General features: G+C 43.3%; 2 protein-coding genes across 4 annotated transcripts in view; both read right to left on the bottom strand.

Moving 5' to 3' along the window:
- The window catches only part of pi4kaa (phosphatidylinositol 4-kinase, catalytic, alpha a), a 38,456-nt gene extending 30,002 nt beyond the window's left edge, over positions 1-8,454 (bottom strand). For both annotated transcript variants that reach the window (XM_020457977.2, XM_020457975.2), the window contains exons 1-9: positions 7,856-8,454; positions 3,825-3,941; positions 3,537-3,630; positions 3,282-3,443; positions 2,813-3,075; positions 2,521-2,587; positions 546-694; positions 352-417; positions 160-256 (exon numbers count right to left, since the gene is read on the bottom strand). In XM_020457977.2, coding sequence (XP_020313566.1) covers positions 160-256; positions 352-417; positions 546-694; positions 2,521-2,587; positions 2,813-3,075; positions 3,282-3,443; positions 3,537-3,630; positions 3,825-3,941; positions 7,856-7,954 — 1,114 coding nt within the window. In that variant the 5' untranslated portion in view covers positions 7,955-8,454. The remainder of the gene's footprint in view (positions 1-159; positions 257-351; positions 418-545; positions 695-2,520; positions 2,588-2,812; positions 3,076-3,281; positions 3,444-3,536; positions 3,631-3,824; positions 3,942-7,855) is intronic.
- Position 8,455: 1 nt separating this feature from the next.
- Positions 8,456-25,050, bottom strand: part of slc25a1b (slc25a1 solute carrier family 25 member 1b) — a 23,377-nt gene continuing 6,782 nt past the window's right edge. For both annotated transcript variants that reach the window (XM_020457978.2, XM_020457979.2), the window contains exons 2-9: positions 21,407-21,514; positions 17,188-17,287; positions 16,962-17,100; positions 16,746-16,830; positions 12,041-12,145; positions 11,831-11,946; positions 11,640-11,713; positions 8,456-11,517 (exon numbers count right to left, since the gene is read on the bottom strand). In XM_020457978.2, the coding sequence (XP_020313567.1) occupies positions 11,403-11,517; positions 11,640-11,713; positions 11,831-11,946; positions 12,041-12,145; positions 16,746-16,830; positions 16,962-17,100; positions 17,188-17,287; positions 21,407-21,514 (842 nt within the window). In that variant the 3' untranslated portion in view covers positions 8,456-11,402. The remainder of the gene's footprint in view (positions 11,518-11,639; positions 11,714-11,830; positions 11,947-12,040; positions 12,146-16,745; positions 16,831-16,961; positions 17,101-17,187; positions 17,288-21,406; positions 21,515-25,050) is intronic.

Genomic DNA, 25,050 nt, shown 5'->3' with positions numbered 1-25,050 from the left:
ACTTATCTTTTGAGTTCTGATGGGGTACGACAGTTGAGTTCATGAGGCACTTATAAGATATGGGTATATATCATTCATGTATACGTCCAAAAATGGATGTAGCAACTGCAGATTTCCCCCTTTAAAAAGGTTCGGGTGAGAGACCAGTGGGGTTGTTACCTTTCAGGTTGTACAGCGTGTCTCTGAGCATCTTGAAGATGGTCACATACAGAGGATCACTGAAGGTCCTGTAGTGCAGGTGCATACCTGGGTTCAACTACAGGGAGAGAACACAACAAACATGATGTAACATCTATCTTGAGGGCTCCACAGGAAAGTGCTTTCATTCAAATAGAGGGGAAATTAACCTACCTCCAGAAGTTCCTGCAAGGTGTCATCCAGTGTTTTCAGAAAGGATTCAGCGACAAACTGCTCAACCTGCACAAAACAAACAGAACACTTAGAAATGAATTCTGAAAAAACGATTCCACAGTTCTATCCAACCCGATTCCACAGTTCTATCCAACCCGATTCTACACATGACTGACCATGTTGACCACACTGACCATATTGAGGAGCTGGCGCAGAATGTCCAGAGGGACGTCAAACTCTCCCTGGGCACTGCCCGTGAACAGAGGAGACACAGAGAAACTAGAACTGATGGTGGAGAAGTAATAGTCTGGGTCCACAGCACTACCATCAGGGAGATAGGAGCCTGGGGGGAAAGAAAGAAAGAGAGAGAGGGATAGAGAGAGGGAGGGTGAGATGTAGTGATAGAGAGAGGAAGGGAGGGTGACAGAGAGAGGGATAGAGAGAGGGAGGGAGGGTGAGATGGAGTGAGAGAGAGGAAGGGAGAGTGAGAGGGAGGGATAGAGAGAGGGTGAGAGAGAGTGATATATAATGAGAAAAGTATCAGTCAAAAAGTGAGACGTGGGCTACTAAATCAACTGAAATACTTCCGAAATGCACTGCTCCAAAAAAATAAAGGGAACACTTAAACAACAAAGTAACTCCAAGTCAATCACACTTCTGTGAAATCAAACTGTCCACTTCGGGAGCAACACTGATTGACAATACATTTCACATGCTGTTGTGCAAATGGAATAGACAACAGGTGGAAACTATATGCAATTAGCAAGACACCCCCAATAAAGGAGTGGTTCTGCAGGTGGCGACCACAAACCACTTCTCAGTTCCTATGTTTCCTGGCTGATGTTTTGGTCACTTTGAATGCTGGCGGTGCTTTCAATCTAGTGGTAGCATGAGACGGAGTCTACAACCCACACAAGTGGCTCAGGTAGTGCAGCTCATCCAGGATGGCACATCAATGCGAGCTGTGGCAAGAAGGTTTGCTGTGTCTGTCAGCGTAGTGTCCAGAGCATGGAGGCACTACCAGGAGACAGGCCAGTACATCAGGAGATGTGGAGGAGGCCGTAGGAGGGCAACAACCCAGCAGCAGGACCGCTACCTCCGCCTTTGTGCAAGGAGGAGCACTGCCAGAGCCCTGCAAAATGACCTCCAGTAGGCCACAAATGTGCAAGTGTCTGCTCAAACGGTCAGAAACAGACTCCATGAGGATGGTATGAGGGCCCGACGTCCACAGGTGGGGGTTGTGCTTACAGCCCAACACCGTGCAGGACGTTTGGCATTTGCCAGAGAACACCAAGCTTGGCAAATTCACCACTGGTGCCCTGTGCTCTTCACAGATGAAAGCAGGTTCACAGTGAGCACATGTGACAGAAGTGACAGAGTCTGGAGACACCGTGGAGAACGTTCTGCTGCCTGCAACATCCTCCAGCATGACCGGTTTGGCGGTGGGTCAGTCATGGTGTGGGGTGGCATTTCTTTGGGGGGCTGCACAGCCCTCCATGTGCTCGCCAGAGGTAGCCTGACTGAAATTAGGTACCGTGATGAGATCCTCAGACCCCTTGTGAGACCATATGCTGGTGCGGTTGGCCCTGTGTTCCTCCTAATGCACGACAATGCTAGACCTCATGTGGCTGGAGTGTGTCAGCAGTTCCTGCAAGAGGAAGGCATTGATGCTATGGACTGGCCCGCCCGTTCCCCAGACCTGAATCCAATTGAGCACATCTGGGACATCATATCTCGCTCCATCCACCACGTTGCACCACAGACTGTCCAGGAGTTGGCAGATGCTTTAGTCCAGGTCTGGGAGATCCCTCAGGAGACCATCCGCCACCTCATCAGGAGCATGCCCAGGTGTTGTAGGGAGGTCATACAGGCACGTGGAGGCCACACACACTACTGAGCCTCATTTTGACTTGTTTTAAGGACATTACATCAAAGTTGGATCAGCCTGTAGTGTGGTTTTCCACTTTAATTTTGAGTGTGACTCCATATCCAGACCTCCATGGGTTGATAAATTTGATTTCCATTGATCATTTTTGTTTGATTTTGTTGTCAGCACATTCAACTATGTAAAGAAAAAAGTATTTAATAAGAATATTTCATAGGATGTTTATTTTAGTGTTCCCTTTATTTTTTTGAGCAGTGTATATTGCTTTTCTTATATTTCCTCACCTTCAAAGTACTGTGCAGAGGGATCAACTGGGCAGCTGAGGGTCAGTCCTGCTCGCTCTGGACTGGCCTACAGAAGAAAATAACATTTTCAGACATTTCAAATACGAGACTCCTTTGACCTCTAGTGGCAGGGTATGGTAGTACAGACGTATTCTCTGTACTGAAATAGAAATAGTAACAGAGGAGCCCTTGCGTCTTATGGTGTCTCCCTGACACACAATTAGCAGTAATGGCAGTACTATGGTGTAGCAGTAGTGATGGTAGTAGTGTTGGTATAGTATGGTAATAGTACCTGCTGTGATATGCTGGACACGGAACTTCCTTTGCGCCTGATGGTGTCTCCCTGACAAACTGTGAGCAGCGAGGCCGGCATGATGGAGCGGAAGTCGTTGAAGGAGCGCCGTCGTGACGGGTCTGCCTCCTCGGCACCGGACAGCAGCGGGGCTCCCGCCCGCGGGAATAGCTTGGACAGCAGGGGCTCCTCTGTGTTGCTATAGCGACCGAAGGCCCGGGCCACGCCCAACAGGCAGGGCACAGTGTACCGGCACAGGTATTCTAGGGAGGAAGGGAGAGTGGTGAGAGAAAGAGACAGACAGGTGAACAACTGCTTTTTTCATTCTATGCTCTTTCTGTGTCCATCTGCGTATATCACAACGTTTGTGAGGAGGACAAGAGAAATGAACTCAATAACTAACCTGGAACTAACATTTTCCTTAAACACTGTTGAAAGTGAAATGGTGACATAGAGAACATGCTAGTACCTTTATCATGGCTCTCTGGGTCCAGGCAGATGTCCAGCAGGACCTGCATTATGTCCATGATGGCCTCCAGGATCTGTCCTCGCAAGGTGTTATCTCGCTGGGCAACGTCAGATAGAAGAGTGCCCAGACAGAAGCAGAAGTTCTCTGCTACCGGCAGGATCTCTGTAGGACAGGAAGATAGACCATCAACCAGTCACAGGATGAATTCATACTGAATGCCTTGAGACAGACAAACGCTTGCATCTCTTTCCTTACCAAGTCCCTTGCTTCCAGAGCTTTCTTCGATCCATTGAACTCTGGGAAGTCCCTTCAGCAGCCCCAACAGGTAGGGGATGATAGCGTCTTTGTGCTGCAATAAAAACATCAAATCGCAAAACACTCGAGCAAAAGCCACTAAATAGGTAAGGGGGCACACAGGGTGCTGAGATAGTAGCCAGTTATTGGTCTGACAGGGTCAGGGACTCAAGGAACATCCGTCCCACATAAAGCATTATAAAACGCAACCATTAACAGAGTAGGCCTAGCTGCTTCAGTTCAATCTACCTGTAGGTCCGACTCGACCAGGAAGATGCCCAGAGCTATGACCGCATCCCTCCTTCTCTCGTCCAGCTGGAACACCCCTCTGAAATCTACTGGACACATGCATTGTAGCTTCTGGACCTGAAACAGAGATGAACAGCAAACATGTGGCTTGTATTTTGCTAACTAGTCAGTCCATCAGTCCTAACCGCCACCAATAGGGGGATAAAACAAATATAGTATCTTGCCCTATATCGCAGTTATTCAACCGGTGGGTCAAATCCTGGATGATGATTGGTTAAAACAGCATTCCAGCCGGTGTCTATTCCACATGTTACCACCGGCTAAAGCTACGGAAGTTCAAATTCCTATTTACTCTGTTCCATCTGACTGTGCAATCCACTTTCTCATCAGCCCAGCCAGGCAATTTATACTCTTGATCGCCACTATGAAAAGCATCTAAACATTATCTCACATTTATTTTAGACTAACATTTAGTTTTCAACAGCAGAGATGTGTATAAACCTAGCTGTCTGTCTCTCCGACATTTGCAACATTGTTTCAATATTCAAATTGATATCCAGCTGTTCCATAGTAATGAACGAGTCTGGATGAAACAGACAGACAGGCAGCTTTTCTCAGGCAGTTGAAATCATGAATCAGCATAATTTGTATGGATATATACAAAGAAATATCAATAGAAAACAGGTAGAACGAAACGAAGTGCGGCTAGTTTGCAGTCTTTCCAGCTTCAGTTTGAAGTAATTGTGTTAGCTGTGTTGTTGGCTAGCTCCTCTGAACAACAGTGTCCTGACGAGAGAGCACATTTTCTATGCCAGGTGAAATTTCGAATCATTAGCTCATTCTTACAGATGTATCCAAATAAATGTCACTAGAAAAAAGCTTAAAAATATGCAAATGCTGCTATTTTGTTGTTATTCTGGCTGCACTGTTTGGGTGACTTAAGTTAGCTGTAGTTGGCTAGATAGAAAGCAAGGGATAATAACGTTGCCAGTCAGTGTGGCAATAGAACATTTAGAACGAACGAGTGGGTCACGTCCATAGATAAAGAACAAAAAGACTGACCGATAGGGTCGCGTCTCTGGCAACCGAACCGAAAGTAAGAACGTATTTGCTCTGTTCATCGATGCCTCAATCCTGACTAGTCTCTCAGTACCTGCCGCTGAAAAACATCCCTACAGCATGATGCTGCCACCATCATGCTTCACCGTAGGGACGGTACCAGGTTTCCTTCAGAAGTGACACTTTGCATTCAGGCCAACGAGTTCAATCTTGGATTCATCAGACCAGAGAATCCTGTTTCTCATGGTCTGAGAGTCTTTAGGTGCCTTTTACTGAAGAGTAGCTTCTGTCTGGTCACTACCATAAAGGCCTGATTGGTGTAGCGCTGCAGAGATGGTTGTCCTTCTGGAAGGTTCTCCCATCTCCACAGAGGAACTCTAGAGCTCTGGCAGTGACCATCAGGTTTTTAAAATGTTATTTTTCCTTTATTTATTTGAGTCAGTTTTCAATGGCGACCTAGGAACTGCCTTGTTCAGGGGCAGAACGACAGATTTGTACCTTGTCAGCTCGGGGATTCTAACTTGCAACCTTTCGGTTACTAGCCCAACGCTCTCCCTGACCAAGGCCCTTCTCCCCTGATTGCTCCGTTTGGCCGGGCAGCCAACTCTAGGAAGAGTCTTGGTGGTTCCAAACCTCCTACATTTAAGAATGATGGAGGCCACTGTGTTCTTGAGGACCAGGTCTACAACCACCACTGGCTACTGGTCAGGCCCCAGAACTACAACCACCACTGGTTACTGGTCAGGCCCCAGAACTACAACCACCACTGGCTACTGGTCAGGCCCCAGAACTACAACCACCACTGGCTACTGGTCAGTCCCCAGAACTACAACCACCACTGGCTACTGGTCAGTCCCCAGAACTACAACCACCACTGGCTACTGGTCAGTCCCCAGAACTACAACCACCACTGGCTACTGGTCAGGCCCCAGAACTACAACCACCACTGGCTACTGGTCAGGCCTCAGAACTACAACCGCTACTGGTCAGGCCCCAAAACTACAACCACCACTGGCTACTGGTCAGGCCTCAGAACTACAACTGACTACTGGTCAGGCCCCAGAACTACAACCACCACTGACTACTGGTCAAGCCCCAGAGCTACAACCACTACTGGTCAGACCACAGAACTACAACCACCACTGACTACATTGTCTCCTCATCCTTTAAGGACACACTCATGACCTGGTCAGCTCAAAGACTTTGAATCAACCTTGCACACTTAGTTTTATTGGGGAAAAGAGCTGTATTTATACACTACTAGAGTAGCTGCCTGTTGTATTACGATTGCTTTCCTGTAACTTGGTTATGCTAATGTGTGCTTGTTACTATATTTTGGTGGAATTGCCCATTGTTGATATGCTGTAAGTATGTGAATGAGATTAAAACATGAACACATATTGAAAAACTAGTTGGCTTCGGCTATTCAAACAATTCAAACAAGAATAAAACAATACAAAATGAACAAGGGCTACTTATATTCAAACCAACAGTCTTTATAGGCATGACTGTTGTACACACTTCTAAACAAAAATTATCAATTTACAGGTGGTTTTAGCCTCCAGCAAATGTTATAACGGCAGCCATATTGGATTTGAAGCAAAAAAATAAAAGGTAATCTGTGATTGACCCTTTGACTTAATCGCAAGACTGGTGGCTATAGATACAAAATCACTTAAGGAACCTTGGACCCGAAAAGTTTTTATTTCTATGTCTGAGCCCACTTGTTTTCCGTAGAGCCTATTACAATAGCACAACATCAACATATTTGCTGTATGCATTGTATGCATTATTTCCTGGCATGACCATACAGCACTGAATGAGTGCAACAAGTTTACATTTACCATAATGAGTTTATATTTCCGCCTATTGTATCTGTCTGTTTTACAGGTATAATGCCATTTATGTGTGTAGGGCAGACAGCTGACTACTTGTATAACAAATTTGAGCAATATCAGAGCTTGTAATATTGGGTTACATAAGTTTGTGGTCACTCCCCCCTCCAGCCTGGCATTATTCTGCACTGTTTGAGTTAAGGGGTGGTGCCATCAATTTAACCTCTTTTGCAGTAAAACATTTTTACACAACCATCCATTTCATAGATGGGAGATATGGTTGTGTTTTGTTATACCTTGCCACTATTGATGACTTCCAGTTTTTTAATAGAGTTTGGCTGACAGTTCCTCCCACGCAGCTTTCCTGCCAACCGCTGAATAATTAGCCACGCAATACAACACACCCCAAATCATGTTGTTGGTTTTATGACTGTGATATGTGAAATAAGGCAAATTATGTCTGTTGAAATCATAAACCGTATGGTTGAAATAAAGAATGCAGCACATTCAAGTAAATAGTAAATCAATCAATGACCAATGTTGACAAATAAATGGGGGCGTTAACTCATTTGACAGGTTTGATAGCTAGCTTGATAACTAATGGCTATACTAACTTCCTCATTCTGATGGAATGACAATCGACCATATCATCGACAGACAGCTAAAGGCGTACCTAGCTAAATTGTTTGATAGTTATTAAACTAGGTTGTCAGTATGGGCTAGTTCGTTTTGCAAGGCACGGTGCTCCGGAGTTTGGTCATCTTAGACCTTTCCATTGGTCCTTAAATGCAATCTTCAACCTCCTGGGCACCGGGTCATGCAAAACGAACTAGCCCAATGTGTAAAACTGCCTTGTTGCTGTATCGTGTTCCGATGTGGAATGACAAGCCAAAGCAAGGGCCTTGTTTGAGAATGAATGACTAACATAGCTAGCTAAGTTAGTAAACTGTTTCTCCAACAGCTGTGTAGCTTATGGAAAACGAGTAGCTAGCTAGTAGCTGGTCTCGATAGCATCGCACATCACTATGAGTTAGCCATGTACATATAGCAACAAGGTACACATGTAATGTTAACCGAACCTAATAGCCAACTTAGCTAGCATTACCTCACTAATGCTTTTAAATCATTCAGACTCACCTTATCTATTGGCGCAGGGCGGTGTGCGGCCAAAGAGCGCGCCAAGGACAAGACAGTATTGAAATAAAACCCTCTGGTTCCTGTTGCTTTCGCAGACATTTTTATAATTCAACACAAACAGGTAGAAAGAACATTTTACAGCGCTTACCACTGCGAAGAGGGCAAGCTAACTAGATAGCGGACACCAACAACTACGGCGAGCACGTGAGTTCATACGGCGCAGTACAAGGTCATTAGAAAAATGCGTTGTTAATGGTAAGCAATGATCAAGGTTTTGAAGTCAAACAATTTGAGAACTCGAATGTTTCTCAAATCATGTCTGCTGAGAACCAGAAATTGAAGAATTATATAAGATTAATTAAATGTCAAATGTTCCAGTTGGGTTGACAATGAATAGGGGATTATAAACAATAGGTTTGAAGGCTCATGTGGTCACACAAACATCTTGATGTGGGAGGATGCAGCTTTAGGACCTTGACGATAACTACTCCTGTTATCTTATTCTATGGTATTATGGTCTGCAAACAATACTTCAGTTGTAAGATGCCCAAAACACTTTAAAAATCACCCTGTTATAAGAGGCAAACAGACTCAATAATCTTGTTTACAATCCTTTACACTCTTTAATGCACACATGGCATATTCAAAATCCCAAACGCAAATGTTACAAATGTCTCTCAGGCACTACAATCTGCAATGGCTGTGCATGGTCTTTCAATAAAACATGCTTACATAAGATCTTGTCTTTGAGCATAAAAAAATAGATGTATCTTACATTGGGCAGACCATGACAGTGGCAAATGTATTGTTTCATTAAAAATGTCTATTAGGTTTTGCAAAAGATACATCTAGACATCTTAATTAAAAATTGGTGTCCCCACCCCTCCACTAACACTACCAAGAAAATAAGTGTGAATTAATTTATGCTTACTCGATAAGTGCCAGGTAACTTTACCAGACAATATCTCATCACATTGAATTATACTCAAGGCTGCATTACAAAGATGGTCTGGTAAGCTATACTGTCAACTAGTACCAGTAGATTTGATAAACATCTCAGCAAGGCATCATTACAATGTGTTACTGTCTATATCAAATTAACACTTAATCATTGTTTTTAAAGTGTTATTGTATCATACTGTAACTCAGTGAGGAAAAACTGACCCAACTAAGACATGCAACATGAATCATTTCAATTTTAGACATTAGTAGCACTAGAGATGTTATACCAGATTTCTAAAACCATCATAAATTACATTTGCAGGCACAAACAATCATTATGTAAATATATTTCTGTTTCACATTTACAACTGCAAAGTCCCTCACCATCTCAATCTTGGTCAGTTTTTATGTAATTCACTTGAAAAGTTTTGGTTCATTCTGCAGAATGTCTGAGTATACTGTACAACATGTTCATCTCTGTAGTCGACAGACACCAAAAAAACAGAGATCCTATTAAAAGTACTATTTAATTAGGATTCTCATTCTTAATTCTATGCCAAAACAGGGTTATGACAACCATAGAATAAGAATGAGTAGTAATTCAAAACTGTTCTTATTTTAACTATTAATATTATACTACTACATACAGTGCTGTGAAAAAGTATTTGCTCCCTTTCTAAATTTTACTGAATGTTATCAGGTCTTCAACCAAAACCTAATACAAGATAAAGGGAACCTGAGTGAACAAATAACAACAATCACTTACTTATTTCATGAACAAAATTATGCTGCAACACTGAATGCCCCTCTGTGAAAAAGTAATTGCCCCCTTACACTCAATAACTGGTTGTGCCAGCTCTAGCTGCAATGACTTCAACCAAACATTTCCTGTAGTTCTTGATCAGTCTCTCAAGTCGCTGTGGAGGAATTTTGGCCCACTCTTCCATGCATCCTCCATCCTCTATGGGATCGGTGTCCCTAAACTGGGACGGTTGTTGCTAACGTGAGCTAATGTGACTAGAATGACAACAGCCAACTTTCCAGGACATAGACATGTCTTATATGGGCAGAAAACTTAAATTATTGTTAATCTAACTGCAGTGTCCAATTTACAGTAGCTATTACAGTAAAAAATAAAAAAGCATGCTATTTATTGAGTGCACAACAACAAAACACTTATCACAGCAACTGGTTTGATACATTCACCTCTGAAGGTAAATAAATGTACTTACATTCAGTAATCTTGCTCTGATTTGTCATACTGAAGGTCCAAGAGATATAATGTAGCATAGTTTTGTTTGATCAAATCAATTTTTATATTAAAATGTTGGAACTGGGTTCTACAGTTTGAACCCCTGCTGCCTCTGGTGGCCAAAATCTAAATGACACCTAGACTCCTATGATTGACCGTTGGTGTAAGGTTCTTACTGTGGAATGCCTGGTTTGGTTTTTGCTAGGCATATACAGACCCATGACCTCCAAAAGGTTGACAAGTTTGCCATAAAGCACCTGGATGATCATCAAGACTCTTGGAAGCAGGGCCAGTCCTTGCTGTTCTGCCGCCCTAGGCGAGACCAAAAAATGCTGCCCCTCTCAAAATTAGAAGTCCCAGTAAGCAAAATGTTAAATAAATAAAATAAGTATATATTTTTTGTTATTTGTAAACTCAGGTTCCCTTTTGATTGAAGATCTGATAACATTCAGTATTAAAAAAAAAATGCAAAAATAGAGAAACTCAAAGGGGGCAAATACTTTTTCAAGGCACTGTACATATAGTAGCTCTCTACCATAAAGATATCTCTGAATATAATGATATAAGGCATTGTGTTGCAATTGTACTCAGGTATGTAAAGCAGCTACATTTCAGACCTGCATTAAACCTGGAAAACAACACCCATGTGACACGTGAACAGGCATGTCTGTTGTAGTGCCATCATGTGTATGAACGACGGCCTCCACATCTCTACCAGACCCATTTCACTGGGTCACACCATCGTGTTAAATATACAACATGGTCTTTGGAGTTAAAAGCCTTTGATCCTCCTCCTCTCTCATTTCAAGTTTTTTCCTTTGATTTACATCACATTTTATTAGGTTTTTAGCTATAAGTATTGTTTCATCTTTGATTAATGTACAACATAAGATGTTAATAATAGCAATTAGTGAACTGAAGCACTGTTGGTCTAAGACACTGCTCTGGAATGATACAGTGTTCCCATTATTCCAGTCATATAGGCCAAATCTTTTCACCCTACCCATGTGCCCTTGCTCCCTCCCCCCTGTGGATATACAGAAGAACAGAGGATGTAGGTATAAACAATATGATAGTAGTATCCCCAATAGGATCATAGGCGAAGTGCACTCATCCCCAGATTGTTTACACTTATCATGGCTGCATTTCATTCCAACTGACTAAAGCAAACAATGGCAGGGGACAGAGACCAACTTTTTTGTAATGAAATATAACCAGCCATGTCAGATCTGTAAGGAGGTAGCAAGTCATGGATAACCTAAGGAAAGGGCAGAGGGATTGGGTTTGGAATCAAGCCATAGCCCCGCCCTGCCGGGGGTTCTCCACTCCGCTGGTTGTCACGGAAACATGATCTCAGTCCGTCTTCCAGACTTTGTTAAGGACCTTCACCACCTCCTCGTAGATTATGAAGACGATGGCTACGTCCATACACACCCTGCCCAGCCTGGGGACTGTACCCTTATAGAACCTGGGGAGACAGGAAATAATGAAGGAAGGAGGCAAAGAGCAGACAGGATCAATACAATTATATCTGATACAAATCGATAAATGAGACAGGAGGTCAAAGTTAGTGTGTACAGAGACACTTACGCTTTAGGTCCCTCATGCTTCATGATCTTGACGGCACAGTCCAGGGTGCTTTTGTACTTGTGAGCCTCCAGACCCTGTTAGTAGAGAAAGGGACGGGGTTTAACTAACAAAACCATAGTATAGTAAAAAGTATAGTAAAAGAGATTCAATTCACTGCATGTGACCAGGCCATTAATAATGGTGGTGTGTACCTGCATCCTGGTTTTGATGACATCCAGAGGAGTGTTTCCAAACACACTGACAGCTCCAGCGAAGGCTCCGAATGCTCCCGTGACCAGAGGGTTAATGGCCTTGTTAGGATCTTCACCTATGGAACAGAGCGAGAGACCGAGCAGTGAGACACGCTGGATAAACACACACAAACACACACACACACACAGGACTCAGTCGATCACACACACCTTTGTACCAGTTCCTTAGAGATGTCATGACGTAGAAGCGGATGGCCTGGTTGGATCCCTGTTTCAGTACCGTGGCTGTCAAACCCTGGTACGTCCCCCTCAGGCCTGGAGGAGACACAGATAACACAACACCATAACACATCAACACACAAGTCGGACTGCCTTCTGAGAATTCGTAGGCGAGCAAGTGAAACTACACTGCCATCCGTTCTATTGGCAAACATGCAATTAATTGGAAAAAAAAAAAAAACGATGACCTACAAGCAAGATTAAACTACCAATGGGACATTCAAATGTATTATCTTATGTTTCACCGAGTCGTGGCTGAACGATGACATGAAAATCATACAGCTGCTGGGTTTTACACCGTATCGAAAGGATAGAACAACAGCCTCTGGTAACAAGGGGTGGCTGCCTATGTATATTTGTAAACAACAGCTTTTGCACAATATCTAAGGAAGTCTCAAGGTTTTGCTCGCCTGAGGTGTATCTCATGATAAGCTGTAGACCACACTATCTACCTAGAGAGTTGAGTTTCTCTGTATTTCTTGCAGCTGTCTGCATACCACCACAGACCGATGCTGGAACTAAGACCACACTCATGAGCTGTACACCGCCATAAGCAAACAGGAAAAACGCTCATCCAGGTGACGCTCCTAGTGGCCAGGGACTTGGATTTAGGTTTCCCTGCATTAATTTTACCAAATTTCCACCAGCATGTTAAATGTGCAACCAGAGGAATATAAAAAAAATATATGTAATTAAGAAAACTCTAGACCACCTTCACTCCACACAGAGACGAGTACAAAGCTCTCCCTCACCCTCTATTTGGCAAATCTGACTGTAATTCTATCCTCGTGATTCCTGCTTACAAGCAAAAATTAAAGCAGGAAGCACCAGTGGTCGGATGAAGCAGATGCTAAGATAAAGGCTGTTTTGCTAGCACAGGCTGGAATATGTTCCGGGATTCTTCCGATGGCATTGAGGATTAAACCACATCAGTCACTCGCTTCATTAATAAGTGCATCGATGACGTTGTCCCCACAGCGCCTGTACGTACATGCCCCAACCAGAAGCCATGGATTACAGGCAACATTCGCACTGAGCTAAAGAGTAGAGATGCCGATTTCAAGGAGCGGGATCTAGGTTAAGAGTCCCGCTCCTTGAAATCGGCATCTCTACTCTTTAGCTCAGTGCGAATGTTGCCCGCATATAAGAAATCCCGCTATGCCCTCAGACGAACCATCAAAAAGGCAAAGCGTCAATACAGGATTAAGATCGACTCATAACACACTGGCTCCGACGCTCAATGCAGGACTTGCAGACTATTACAGACTACAAAGGGAAGCACACCAGAGACCTGCCCAGTGACACGAGCCTACCAGATGAGCTAAACTACTTCTATGCTCGCTTCGAGGCAAGTAACACTGAAACATGCATGAGAGCATCAGCTGTTCCAGACAACTGTGTGATCACGCCCTCTCCGCAGCCAATGTGTATAAGACGTTTAAACAGGTCAACATTCACAAGGCCAGACGGATTACCAGGACATGTACTTAGTGCATGCGCTGACCAACTGGCAAGTGCCTTCCCTGACATTTTCAACCTCTCCCTGTCCGAGTCTGTAATTCAACATGTTTCAAGCAGACCACCATAGTGCCTCTGCCCAAGACCACTAAGGTAACCTGCCTAAACAACAACCGACCCGTAGCACTCACGTCTGTAGCCATGAAGTGCTTCGAAAGGCTGGTCATGGCTCACATCATCACCATTATCCCAGAAACCCAAGACCCAAACAATTTGCATACTGCCCTATCAGATCCACAGAGAATGCAATCTCTATTGCACTCCACACTGCCCTCACTCACCGAGATAAGAGCCATATGTGAGAATGCTGATAATTGACTACAGCTCAACACCATAGTCCCCTCCAAGCTCGTCACCAAGTTTAGGACCCTGAGACTGAACACCTCCCTCTGCAACTGGATCCTGGACTTCCTGACGGGTCAACCCCAGGTGGTGAGGGTAGGCAACAACATCTGCCACGCTGATCCTCAACATGGGGGCCCCACAGGGGTGTATGCTTAGTCCCCTTCTGTACTCCCTGTTCACCCACAACTGTGTGGCCAAGCTCGACTCCAACACTTATCAAGTTTGCTAAGGACACAACAGGCCTGATCACCGGCGATGATGAGACAGCCTACAGGGAGGTCGGCAGTGACCTGGCAGTGTGGTTCCAGGATAACAACCTCTTCCTCAACGTCAGTAATACCAAGGAGCTGATTGATGACTACAGCAAAGGGGGAGGGAGGAAATCGGCAGGGCTGGAATGGAGCGGGTCAAGAGTTTAAAATGAAAAGATGTGTAATGGGCACTCAAATCCTCAAGTTCTAGAGCTGCACCATTGAAAGAATCTTGACTGGCTGCATCACTGCAACACCCACGAACGCATGGCGGTACAGAGGATGGTGCGGACAGCCCAGTAAATCACTGGAGCTGATCTCTCTACCATCCAGGACCTCTATATCAGGCGGTGTGAAAGGAATGCCCAGATTATTATTATTATTTTAACTTCAGCTACCCAAGCCATAGACTGTTCTCTTTGGTTCCGTACGGCAAGCGGTACCAGAGCATCAAGTCTGACACCAACAGGCTCCTGAACAGCTTCTTTCCCCAAGCCATAAGACAGCTAACAAAATGGCTATACGGACTATCTGCATTGATCCTTTTATTTTTACACCGACTCTGCACACTCACACACTGACACTCCAACAGCTACATGATGGGTCTGTAGACACCACACCCTCTCTTCTGTCTGTGGTTCAGGTGCAATGTTCCCTCAAAAAAAAATGAGGCACTGAGCACAAACTTCAACGTTGTGAAAATTCTGTGCAACTTCCAGCACGCATTTACTGTGAACACTGAGGCTGTACCTGCTTTAACTGGCCAAGTAGGCTACTGTGACTATTTGATAATAATGTAGGTCTACCAGCGTGGCCTATCATTAAAACAATGGAGAAAATGCATCCATAACATTTTAACATGGAAATAGCTGTTCTATCATTCAACCTACAGTAGTGTGCACATGCTACATGCAGCTCTTGCTTTGATCTCAAAACAAGCTCATCTACTCACGACCGTTCATGCTGTAAACACAGTCTAGTTTAAAGTAAATTGCACCGCTCCATATATGGCAATGGTCTAATTGCATATATGCCTACTGCAGCTCTGATTGTTTATGCCACACCGGTCTGTTTCGTGCATGTCAATGCAATAGAATCCTACTCCGATGCGTTCTGCCTACAACAAAATCTCTTGAATTGTTTGTTTTGTTTTGGTATGTTGCATTGAAAGTGGTTAATATTGCATTGATTTAATCACAATTGCCACAGTAAAGGAAAACACATTGATAGGGTTAACAGGGAAAACTCTAGAACATTGGTCACAAAACTTTTCCTTGTCAAGATCACTTTGAGTCAAAACGCAAGCCAAGATCTACCGCTCAGATTTCTTTTTAAACATGACTTAAAGAAACGTAAGCCTGTGCATCATTAACCAATTAAAAACAGTACTGTAGCAAATTAGGTTTGTGCAGTAAGCTATAGGCCCAATACATTGTCACCACATATTGGCTTTGCTTGAATTGCCCTGCCAATGCATTGCTGTTCGGGCCATTTTTTGGAGGTAGGCTATATGATCACACCGGTAATAGATCCTTTGATGTATTACTTGTGAGTCACAGCTGAGTGAGCATACATTTAAATAATTCGCTTTTTATTTTACTAGGCTGATGGTGCCTGCATCTAATGGTCAGTCTCAGTGCAGAGAGAACGCAGCAGACGGAGGGTCCCCTCTCAACATCCCTCCGCTGACACGGACCAAAAAGGGAAACAGTCTTCCAGCTGATGGTGAAACTCGAGTCGTACCACATAATTTTTTGCCTCATGCACAAATTCAAGTTGTTACTCCTATGAACAGAGAAAGTGAAATATTCCTTGAGCCGCTAATAATAACAACAACGCAAGCCTATAGATACATTTTCCTACTCATTCATTTCTGCTGCAGTGATTGTTGTAGCGATGAGTTGAAATAGGAAGAACGCACATTTTATGGCTTATAAAATTGTTGAATATAAAGTGTTGACAGTGCTGAATAAGAACTTAAACATGAACACATAAAAACAGCAGCACTTTGCTGTATTCGTTGACAGCCTCTCTCTAGTCACGGTTTTAAACGTTTTGAAATCTCACAGTATCAACTTTGTTGTAGCCTTTCATGCCTGCTACGTTACTGCAGACACTGTAATCTCAGATTACCAGCAGTAGGCCTATAGAGCACTTGATTAGCTCTCCGGGCCTGCCGGGAAGGCAGGGTTTGTACCTTCAGACACATGAAATGGTTCAAAATAGCAACAGTTCACCTGATTCGGGTGCGCCTACAAACAGCCCCAGACAACAAAAAGAAATAGGAACAGGAATAGCTTTATGTTTGGGTTTTTTACAGAAATGTTTGCCGATCGACTAGGAATGCCTTGGAGATCGACCGGTTGGTGACCACTGCTCTAGAAAGTTGAGTGAAGTTCAATCTCGTGCTTCTCTCTGTGGGCTGATATTTATTCTGTGCAGCAGTCCTGGGGGAGCTGAGAGGCAGTCTCGGGGGAACATTGGGTGGCAGTAAACTCACAGTGTCGGTCTCGCTTCCTTACCTTCTGTTCTGACGATCTCCCTGACTCCATGGAAGAATCCCCGGTACTTTGGGTTGGCTGACGATTGGTCATGGATAAACTTTACCTGAAATGACAAGAGGACAACACAGATTCAAGTTATATGCAGACCTTTGTTTATTCAAACTAGTAATGTCACACACCGATACATGCAGATAACGGTTTAAGATTTCCTTAAGTCATTTAAGACACACACACCTTGACCGTCTCCATGGGGCAGACCACCACCACAGCCTCAGCCACTCCAGCCCCCAGCCCACAGAGAAGACCCCGGGTACTGTCCAGCTTCCCACTCTCATCACGCATCTTATTACTGAGGAACTCAAACACACCAAACCTGATAGAGAGAGAGAGGATGTCAGGGATTTATTGAAAATGGACCGAGACAGAGGATGAGGCAAAGGGATGGACAGTATGTGTGTACCTGACAGCTGCTTTGGGTATGGAGCCATAGAGCAGTGAGCTGAGCCCTCTGTATAGACCCCTCACCCCATGACCGTCTACCGTCTGCTTCACACAGTCAACTACAGGGAGGGTAAGGAAGAGACGGAGAGAGAATCAGAGTGAGAGAGGACACAAAAACATACAGTCAACTGCAGATATTTCAAATCACTTTTGAGTAGTTTTTTTTGCATGGTGTTTTGTGCATGTGACCTGTGGGACATTCAACGGTATTTTAGCAAATAACTTTGTACGGGTACAGGAAACTGTTAGTGAGAGTCATGGTGCTACAGTTAAGTCCAGGAGAGTGAACTCTCAGTACTGACTGACTAACATGTTGTTTCAAACAGACTCCAGGCCAAAGTTCAGTGACTCTGAACATACAGATAACACAGCTAGGCTTAACACAAACACACAGAGGAAGCTCTGAAGTTCTCAGGAAAGGCACTGGCACTCACTAGCAGTGTAGTGGTGTGGGGGCTGTGCTTCGGCAAAGTGGGTCTGATTATATCCTGCCTGATTGGCCCTGTCCGGGGGTATAAGTCGGACAGGGCCACAGTGTCTCCCGACCCCTCCTGTTTCAGCCTTCAGTAATTATGCTGCAATAGTTTGTGTCGGGGGGCTAGGGTCAGACTGTTATATCTGGAGTATTTATCCTGTCTTATCCAGTGTGAATTTAAGAGCTCTCTCTCAAAAGCCAACTGACATTTACTCCTGATGTGCTGACATGTTGCACCCTTTACCACACTGTGATTATTATTATTATTATTAGACCCTGCTGGTCATCTATGAACGTTTGAACATCTTGGCCATGTACTGTTATAATCTCCACCCGGCACAGCCAGAAGAGGACTGGCCACCCCTCAGAGCCTGGTTCCTCCCTTTCTAGGGAGTTTTTCCTAGCCACTGTGCTTCTACATCGGCATTGCTTGCCGTTTGGGGTTTTAGGCTGGGTTTCTGTATAGAACTTTGTGACATCGGCTGATGTAAAAAGGGCTTTATAAATACATTTGATTGATATAGCCGCTGTTTTAATACAAACATTTCCACTTTGGACCACTCCTATTGATTTACAGATCCCTTGCTCAAGGCTTTTTATTAATCTGACATGTAAGGCCTACTGTAAGGCCTCATGCAAAACAGCTGCTGACACCCACACAGTATTCAAAAGCATGTTGTGTCTCAGCGATGGCGGGCACAACACAAAAACCTCAGATGATGTAAATAAAATATGGTCTAAGCTACAAAATATGCGAATATGAGAAGAGTCTAAAGTTAATGCGTTTTTGGATATTTGACAATTCCTATTTCAAAAAAATTATTAAACAGTTTGACAGCCCTGTTTTTTTTAGCTTTTAAATTATAACAAACTCAACTGTTTATCTTTTCCAGTGATGAAGACATGGGTCCAAAAAGGGTCCAAAAAGTCACTTTAACCTTCTTCCATGGGTAAACATGTATGGAAAGTTTTTGTTTAAAACAAATGGGATGCTGTCAAAAAAACTAATAGTTCCCTCTCCTGTTTAGAGGCAATTGTTGGCAAGATGTATCAGTGCACCAGGTCTGGAACCAAGAGGATCCTTAAACTTCTTAGGGCTGAGATCCCACTAAAGACAACAGCCAGTGAAAGTGCAGGGCAACAAATTCAAAACAACAGAAATCCCATAATTAAAATTCCTCAAACATAGAAGTATTTCACACAATTTTAAAAATATACTTCTTGTTAATCCCACCACAGTGTCCGATTTCAAATAGGCTTTACGGCAAAAGCACCACAAACGATTATGTTAGCTCAGAGCCAAGTCACAGAAAAACAGCCATTTTTCCAGCCAAAGAGAGGAGTCACAAAAATCAAAAATAGCGATAGAATTAAATCACTAACCTTTGATGATCTTCATCAGATGAAACTCATAGGACTTCATGTTACACAATACATGTATGTTTTGTTCGATAAAGTTCATATTTATATCAAAAGATCGCAGTATACATTGGCGCGTTATGTTCAGTAGTTCCAAAACCATCCGGTGATTTTGCAGAGAGCCACATCAATTTACAGAAATTCTCATAATAAATGTTGATGAAAATACAAGTGTTATGCATGGAACTTTAGATACACTCCTTAATGCAACCGCTGTCAGATTTCAAAAAAGCTTTACGGAAAAAGCAAACCATGCAATAATCTGAGTATGGAGCTCAGAGACCAAAGAAGCCAAAAAGATATCCGCCATATTGTGCAGTCAACAGAAGTCAGAAATAACATTATAAATATTCACTTACCTTTGATGATCTTCATCAGAATGCACTCCCAGGAATCCCAGTTCCACAATAAATGTTTGTTTTGTTCGATAATGTCCATAATTTATGTCCAACTACTTTTATTTAGCACGTTCTATAAACAAATCCAAAACTCACGAAGCACGTTCACTAGTTGCAGACGAAAAGTCAAAAAGTTCTGTTACAGTCCGTAGAAACATGTCAAACGATGTATAGAATCAATCTTTAGGATGTTTTTAACATAAATCTTCAATAAATGTTCCAAGCGGAAAATTCGTTTGTCTTCAGAAAAGCAATGGAACGCGAGCTAACTCTCACACGAAGGAACGTCATGAGCTTGTGGCAATCTGCCAGACCACTGACTCAAAGAGCCCTTATGAGCCCCTCCTTTACAGTAGAAGCCTCAAACATGTTTCTAAAGACTGTTGACATCTAGTGGAAGGAAGTGCATTATGACCAACATTCCACTATATCTTCAATAGGGAATGAGTTGAAAAAACAACCAACCTCAGATTTCCCACTTCATGGTTGGATTTTTTCACAGGTTTTTGCCTGCCATATGATTTCTGTTATACTCACAGACATCATTCAAACAGTTCTAGAAACTTCAGAGTGTTTTCTGTCCAAATATACTAATAATATGCATATATTAGCAACTGGGACTGAGTAGCAGGCAGTTTACTCTGGGCACCTTATTCATCCAAGCTACTCAATACTGCCCCCAGCCATAAGAAGTTAACAGCTTCTACCCCCAAGCCATGAGACTGCAAACAAGACAGAGAATTAGCTAGTCAAACAGCTACCAGGACTACCTGCATTGACCCTTTTTTGCACACACACTGGACTCTACCCACGCATACTAAAACTGACAACCCAATAAACACACACTACATACGCTCACATGCATACAGATGCCACACACACACACACACACACACACACACGCTTTAACACTCACCACATACAGTATACTGCTGCAACCTAGTCACTTTACCCCTACTATGTACAGTACCAGTCAAAGGTTTGGACACACCTACGCATTGAAGAGTTTCTTTATTTGTGCTATTTTTTACATTCTAGAATAATAGTGAAGACATCAAAGCTATGAAATAACACATATGGAATCATGTAGTAATCAAACAAGTGTTAAACAAATCAAAATATACTACAACATTCTGCAGCGATACGACATTACATCTGGTTTGCACTCAGTGGGATAATCAATTGTTTTTCAACAGGACAATGACCCAACACACCTCCAAGCTGTGTAAGGGCTATTTGACCAAGAAGAAGAGTGATGGAGTGCTGCATCAGATGACCTGGCCTCCAATCACCCGACTTCACCCCAACTGAGATGGTTTGGGATGAGTTGGACCGCAGAGTGAAAGAAAAGCAGCCAACAAGTGCTCAGCACGTGGGAACTCCATCAAGACTGTTGGAAAGCATTCTTCATGATGCTGGTTGAGAGAATGCCACGAGTGTGCAAAGTTGTCATCAAGGCACTTGAAAGAATTTAAATTCTATTTTGATTTGTTTAACACTTTTTTGGTTACTACATTATTCCATATGTGATATTTCACAGTTTTTGATGTCTTCACTATTATTCTACAATGTCGAAAATAGTACAAATAAAAGAAAAACCCTTGAATGAGTAGGTGTGTCCTAACTTTTGACTGGTACTGTACATACATACTACCTCAATTACCTCGTACACATGCACATCGACTCGGTACTGGAACTCCCTGTATATAGCCAAAAAATTATTTTTATTCATTGAATTTATTCCTCATGTCACTTTCTATTTAAATGAATACAATCTTTAACTCTGCATTGTTGGAAAAGGACCCGTAAGTACGCATTTCACTATTAGTCTACACCTGTTGAAGCATGTAGCATGTGACAAATAACACTTGATTTGAGATACCCACCGATGCCTTTATATCTGGGAGGGTTGGCCTTCTCATCCAACTGCAGCTGAGTCTTCACATACTCTGTAGGGAATGTAATACAGATCTCTATTCCTCCAGCAATACCACCTAGAGAGAGAAAGGGAGAGACAGAAAAGGTATGGTCGTTAGGCGGATCTCTATTCCCCCTGCTCCATCTGGAACAACAGACAAGTTCAGTTAAAGGCTTGTGTCTTCTCTGCTGGCTGAATAGATGGCATCATTTTATGTATAACGTTATTAATACGTTCACAAATAAAATACAATAAAGTATCATCAGTGTCTCAAAAACAGATGTATTTTTATATTTTTTAAGTCCTCTTAATCAGTTTCTCTGTAACTGTAGTTTTATCGGTAACCTCCTGGTTCCACCTTAACAGCCGGAGCTCCACACATCTGCAGTTGAACGGCTAACAGAAAAGAGGGCTCTGATTGGCTGAGCTGGGATTCTGTCCACAGGATACGCCCCACTGCTCTGATCAGCGGGGGTGTGATTCCACTGACAGAGATAGTTAAGACGTCAGCCTGTTTCAGTTCGGAACTCAGCTAGCCGAACTGGTGTGCTCGCATTACTCCCTTAAAATACATTTGCTTGAAAAACGAGAAAAAGTACTGCTTGTCCATTTTGAGACGCCGTAGCCAGTATACACTTAATATATAACTAATCTAAGAGAACTCAAGAAATCTGTCATTTATTTTGACGTGCTTGCCGAATAGATCTTTCGCGCAGTTTTACATCTAACTAAGATGTTTGGTGAATGAAAACGAGTCGTCTCTCGTTGAATAACAACAAACTTGATTGAAGAATCCCTACTGTTAAGTAATCACCGACGAAGGGGCGTAGACTTCGGCTCCAAACTTCGGCTTGCTTCCAGAAAAAAAAGTGGTGAGCCCGAACAGCCGAAAAACCCTCACCGAAGTCCATACGAACAAAGACGTCACAAAATATGCACGAACTCTACCGAACTGTTTCGGCTGAGAAGCATGTGCGCGCCTCTCTCACACAGAGTCGTCATAAATCGATCGATAAACTTTGGGTCAAGGGGCAACTCCATAAGAGCTGAGCAAACTGTCTTCCAAGTTCTGAAACAGTTATGTGATAACATAGCATGCTCAACCACTGATCTCTAACCAGTTAACTGAACAATCCCCATTTGAAAATCTGTTTGATTTGAAGTGGGGAAACGTCCTGGTTGAGTCTAAACATCAACCCCATGCTGATGCTTCTGAAAGAGACATTTGTTGAGGCTCTGGACTTCAGCATGCCTTTCACCTCTCCACACAAGCATGCAGGGTGGTCAGTCCCACACAAGAAAGGTCATTATCCACAAGCACACACACAATTAGTCCCTCTTAGTAGTGGCATGTGGGTAAAAAAATATTTCTTTTAATCACTTGGGAAGCCCCCCCCCCAAAAAGCCATATTACAACCTACACTACATGACAAAATATGTGGACACCTGCTCGCCGAACATCTCATTCCATAATCATGGGCATTAATATGGAGTTGTTTCCCCTTTTGCTGCTATAACAGCATCCACTCTTCTGAAATGCTTTCCACTAGATGTTGGAACATTGCTGCAGGGACTTGCTTCCATTCAGCCACAAGAGCATTAGTGAGGTCGGGCACTGATATTGGACGATTAGGCCTGGCTTGCAGTCGGCGTTCCAATTCATCTCAAAAGTGTTCGATAGGGTTGCGGTCAGAGCTCTGTGCAGCTCAGTCAAGTTCTTCCACACCGATCTCGACAAACCATTTCTGTATGGACCTCGCTTTGTAAACAGGAAAGGGCCTTCCCCAAACTGTTGCCACAAAGTTGGAAGCACAGAATCATCTAGAATGTCAATGTATGCTGTAGCGTTAAGATTTCCCTTCACTGAATCTAAGGGGCTTTGCCAGAACCATGAACAAACAGCCCCAGACCATTATTCTTCCTCCACCAAACTTTACAGTTGGCACTATGCATTGGGGCAGGTAGTGTTCCCATGGCGTTTGCCAATCCAAGATTCATCCGTCAGACTGCCAGATAGTTTAGCGTGATTCGTCACTCCAGAGAGCGCGCTTCCACTGCTCCAGAGTCTAATGGCGGCGAGCTTTACACCACTCCAGCCAACGCTTGGCATTGCACATGGTGATCTTAGGCTTGTGTGCGGCTGCTCGGCCATGGATACCCATTTTATAAAGCTCCAGAGGAACAGTTCTTGTGCCGACGTTACTTCCAGAGGAAATTTGGAACTCGGTAGTGAGTGCTGCAACCGAGGACAGGCTATTTTTACACGCGTCAGCATTCGTCAGTCCCATTCTGTGAGCTTGTGTGGCCTACCACTTCGCAGCTGAGCCGTTGTTGCTCCTAGACATTTCCACTTCACAATAACTGACTTGTTGGAAAGGTGGCATCCTATTAAGGTGCCACATTGAAAGTCACAGAGCTCTTCAGTAAGGACATTCTACTGGCAATGTCTATGGAGACTGCATGGCGGTGTCCTCGATTTCTATATACCTGTCAGCAACGGGTGTGGCTGAAATAGCTGAATCCTCTAATTTGAAGGGGTGTCCACATACACTATATATGCAAAAGTATGTGTTGAGAATCTTACTTTGTTTGCTCTATAACCTGTTAGGCCTATATATCACGGTCGCAAGGCATAGGAACGAAGACCAAGGAAATAAGACACAGTGTTAGAATAAATTCAACCACACCTTTGTTTCATCACAAAACTGGAGTGCAACCTCTGTCCACAAAGCACAAAATAGTGCTCAATAGTGCACAAAATAGTTACATGACCTACAGCACCCTAACCCTAGACATCCAGATTGCCTCCCACAATTTCCAAATGTTCCGGCTTAACAAGTCTGCATGTAACAGAAAACTTTAGTTTGGCATAGAGGAACTATGTCACTTCCTTAACCGCTTGAATAAAAAACAAACTAGTAGCTAGCAAGATGGAGATGAGTGGTTCTTTTTAATGAGTGCATTTCACAAGTGGCTAGTTTACATAAACTAGCTTCACCTAAAACCACTTTCTGGCATGTGTACCTCGTGATTTGTTGGGAGAGTTGTCTGTCTGAAGTGGGCCCAGCCCAGAATTTTTTTCCCTCCCCTTTTCAAAAAGATGCCTAGAGTCCGTTTTTTTCTCACAAGTAGGCTCATGTTCATTATCTTGTTATTACACAATAGGCTAGAAATTCTGCCCAGTGCCCGGCTCTTCCTGTCATAACGCTACATGTTTTATAATTAGACATGTCCAATTGTTTCCTCATAACAGGCCAGTCATTCATTCCCTACTCTACTATTCTAAGGAAGCAGTAAAAGAAGCAGGCGTCAGCTGAATTATAAAAAGGCACACAACCTGAGAGATAAGAAGCAAGCCAAACGACTGCATGTTTCACAAGATATAACTTAATCTGGGTAGATGAGGGTGTGTTGAGTGCCATAGTAATGCTCAACAACATTACTAATTCATTTTACAGCACATTTTATTAGGTCTGAGTGCTTTGCATTCTATGGGGAGGTAATCAAGTTCAAAAAGTGGACTGAAGAGTGATCATTGAAGGTAAATTATAATCCCCCGACCCGCCAGCATGCGCCCCCGGTAAACCAGCTGCATGTGTGCCGTGTGTGAAG

The sequence above is a fragment of the Oncorhynchus kisutch genome, linkage group LG23 (genome assembly GCF_002021735.2).
Source record: "Oncorhynchus kisutch isolate 150728-3 linkage group LG23, Okis_V2, whole genome shotgun sequence".
NCBI classification, from domain to species: Eukaryota; Metazoa; Chordata; class Actinopteri; order Salmoniformes; family Salmonidae; genus Oncorhynchus; species Oncorhynchus kisutch.
This window is presented reverse-complemented; position numbering and strand designations above follow the sequence as displayed.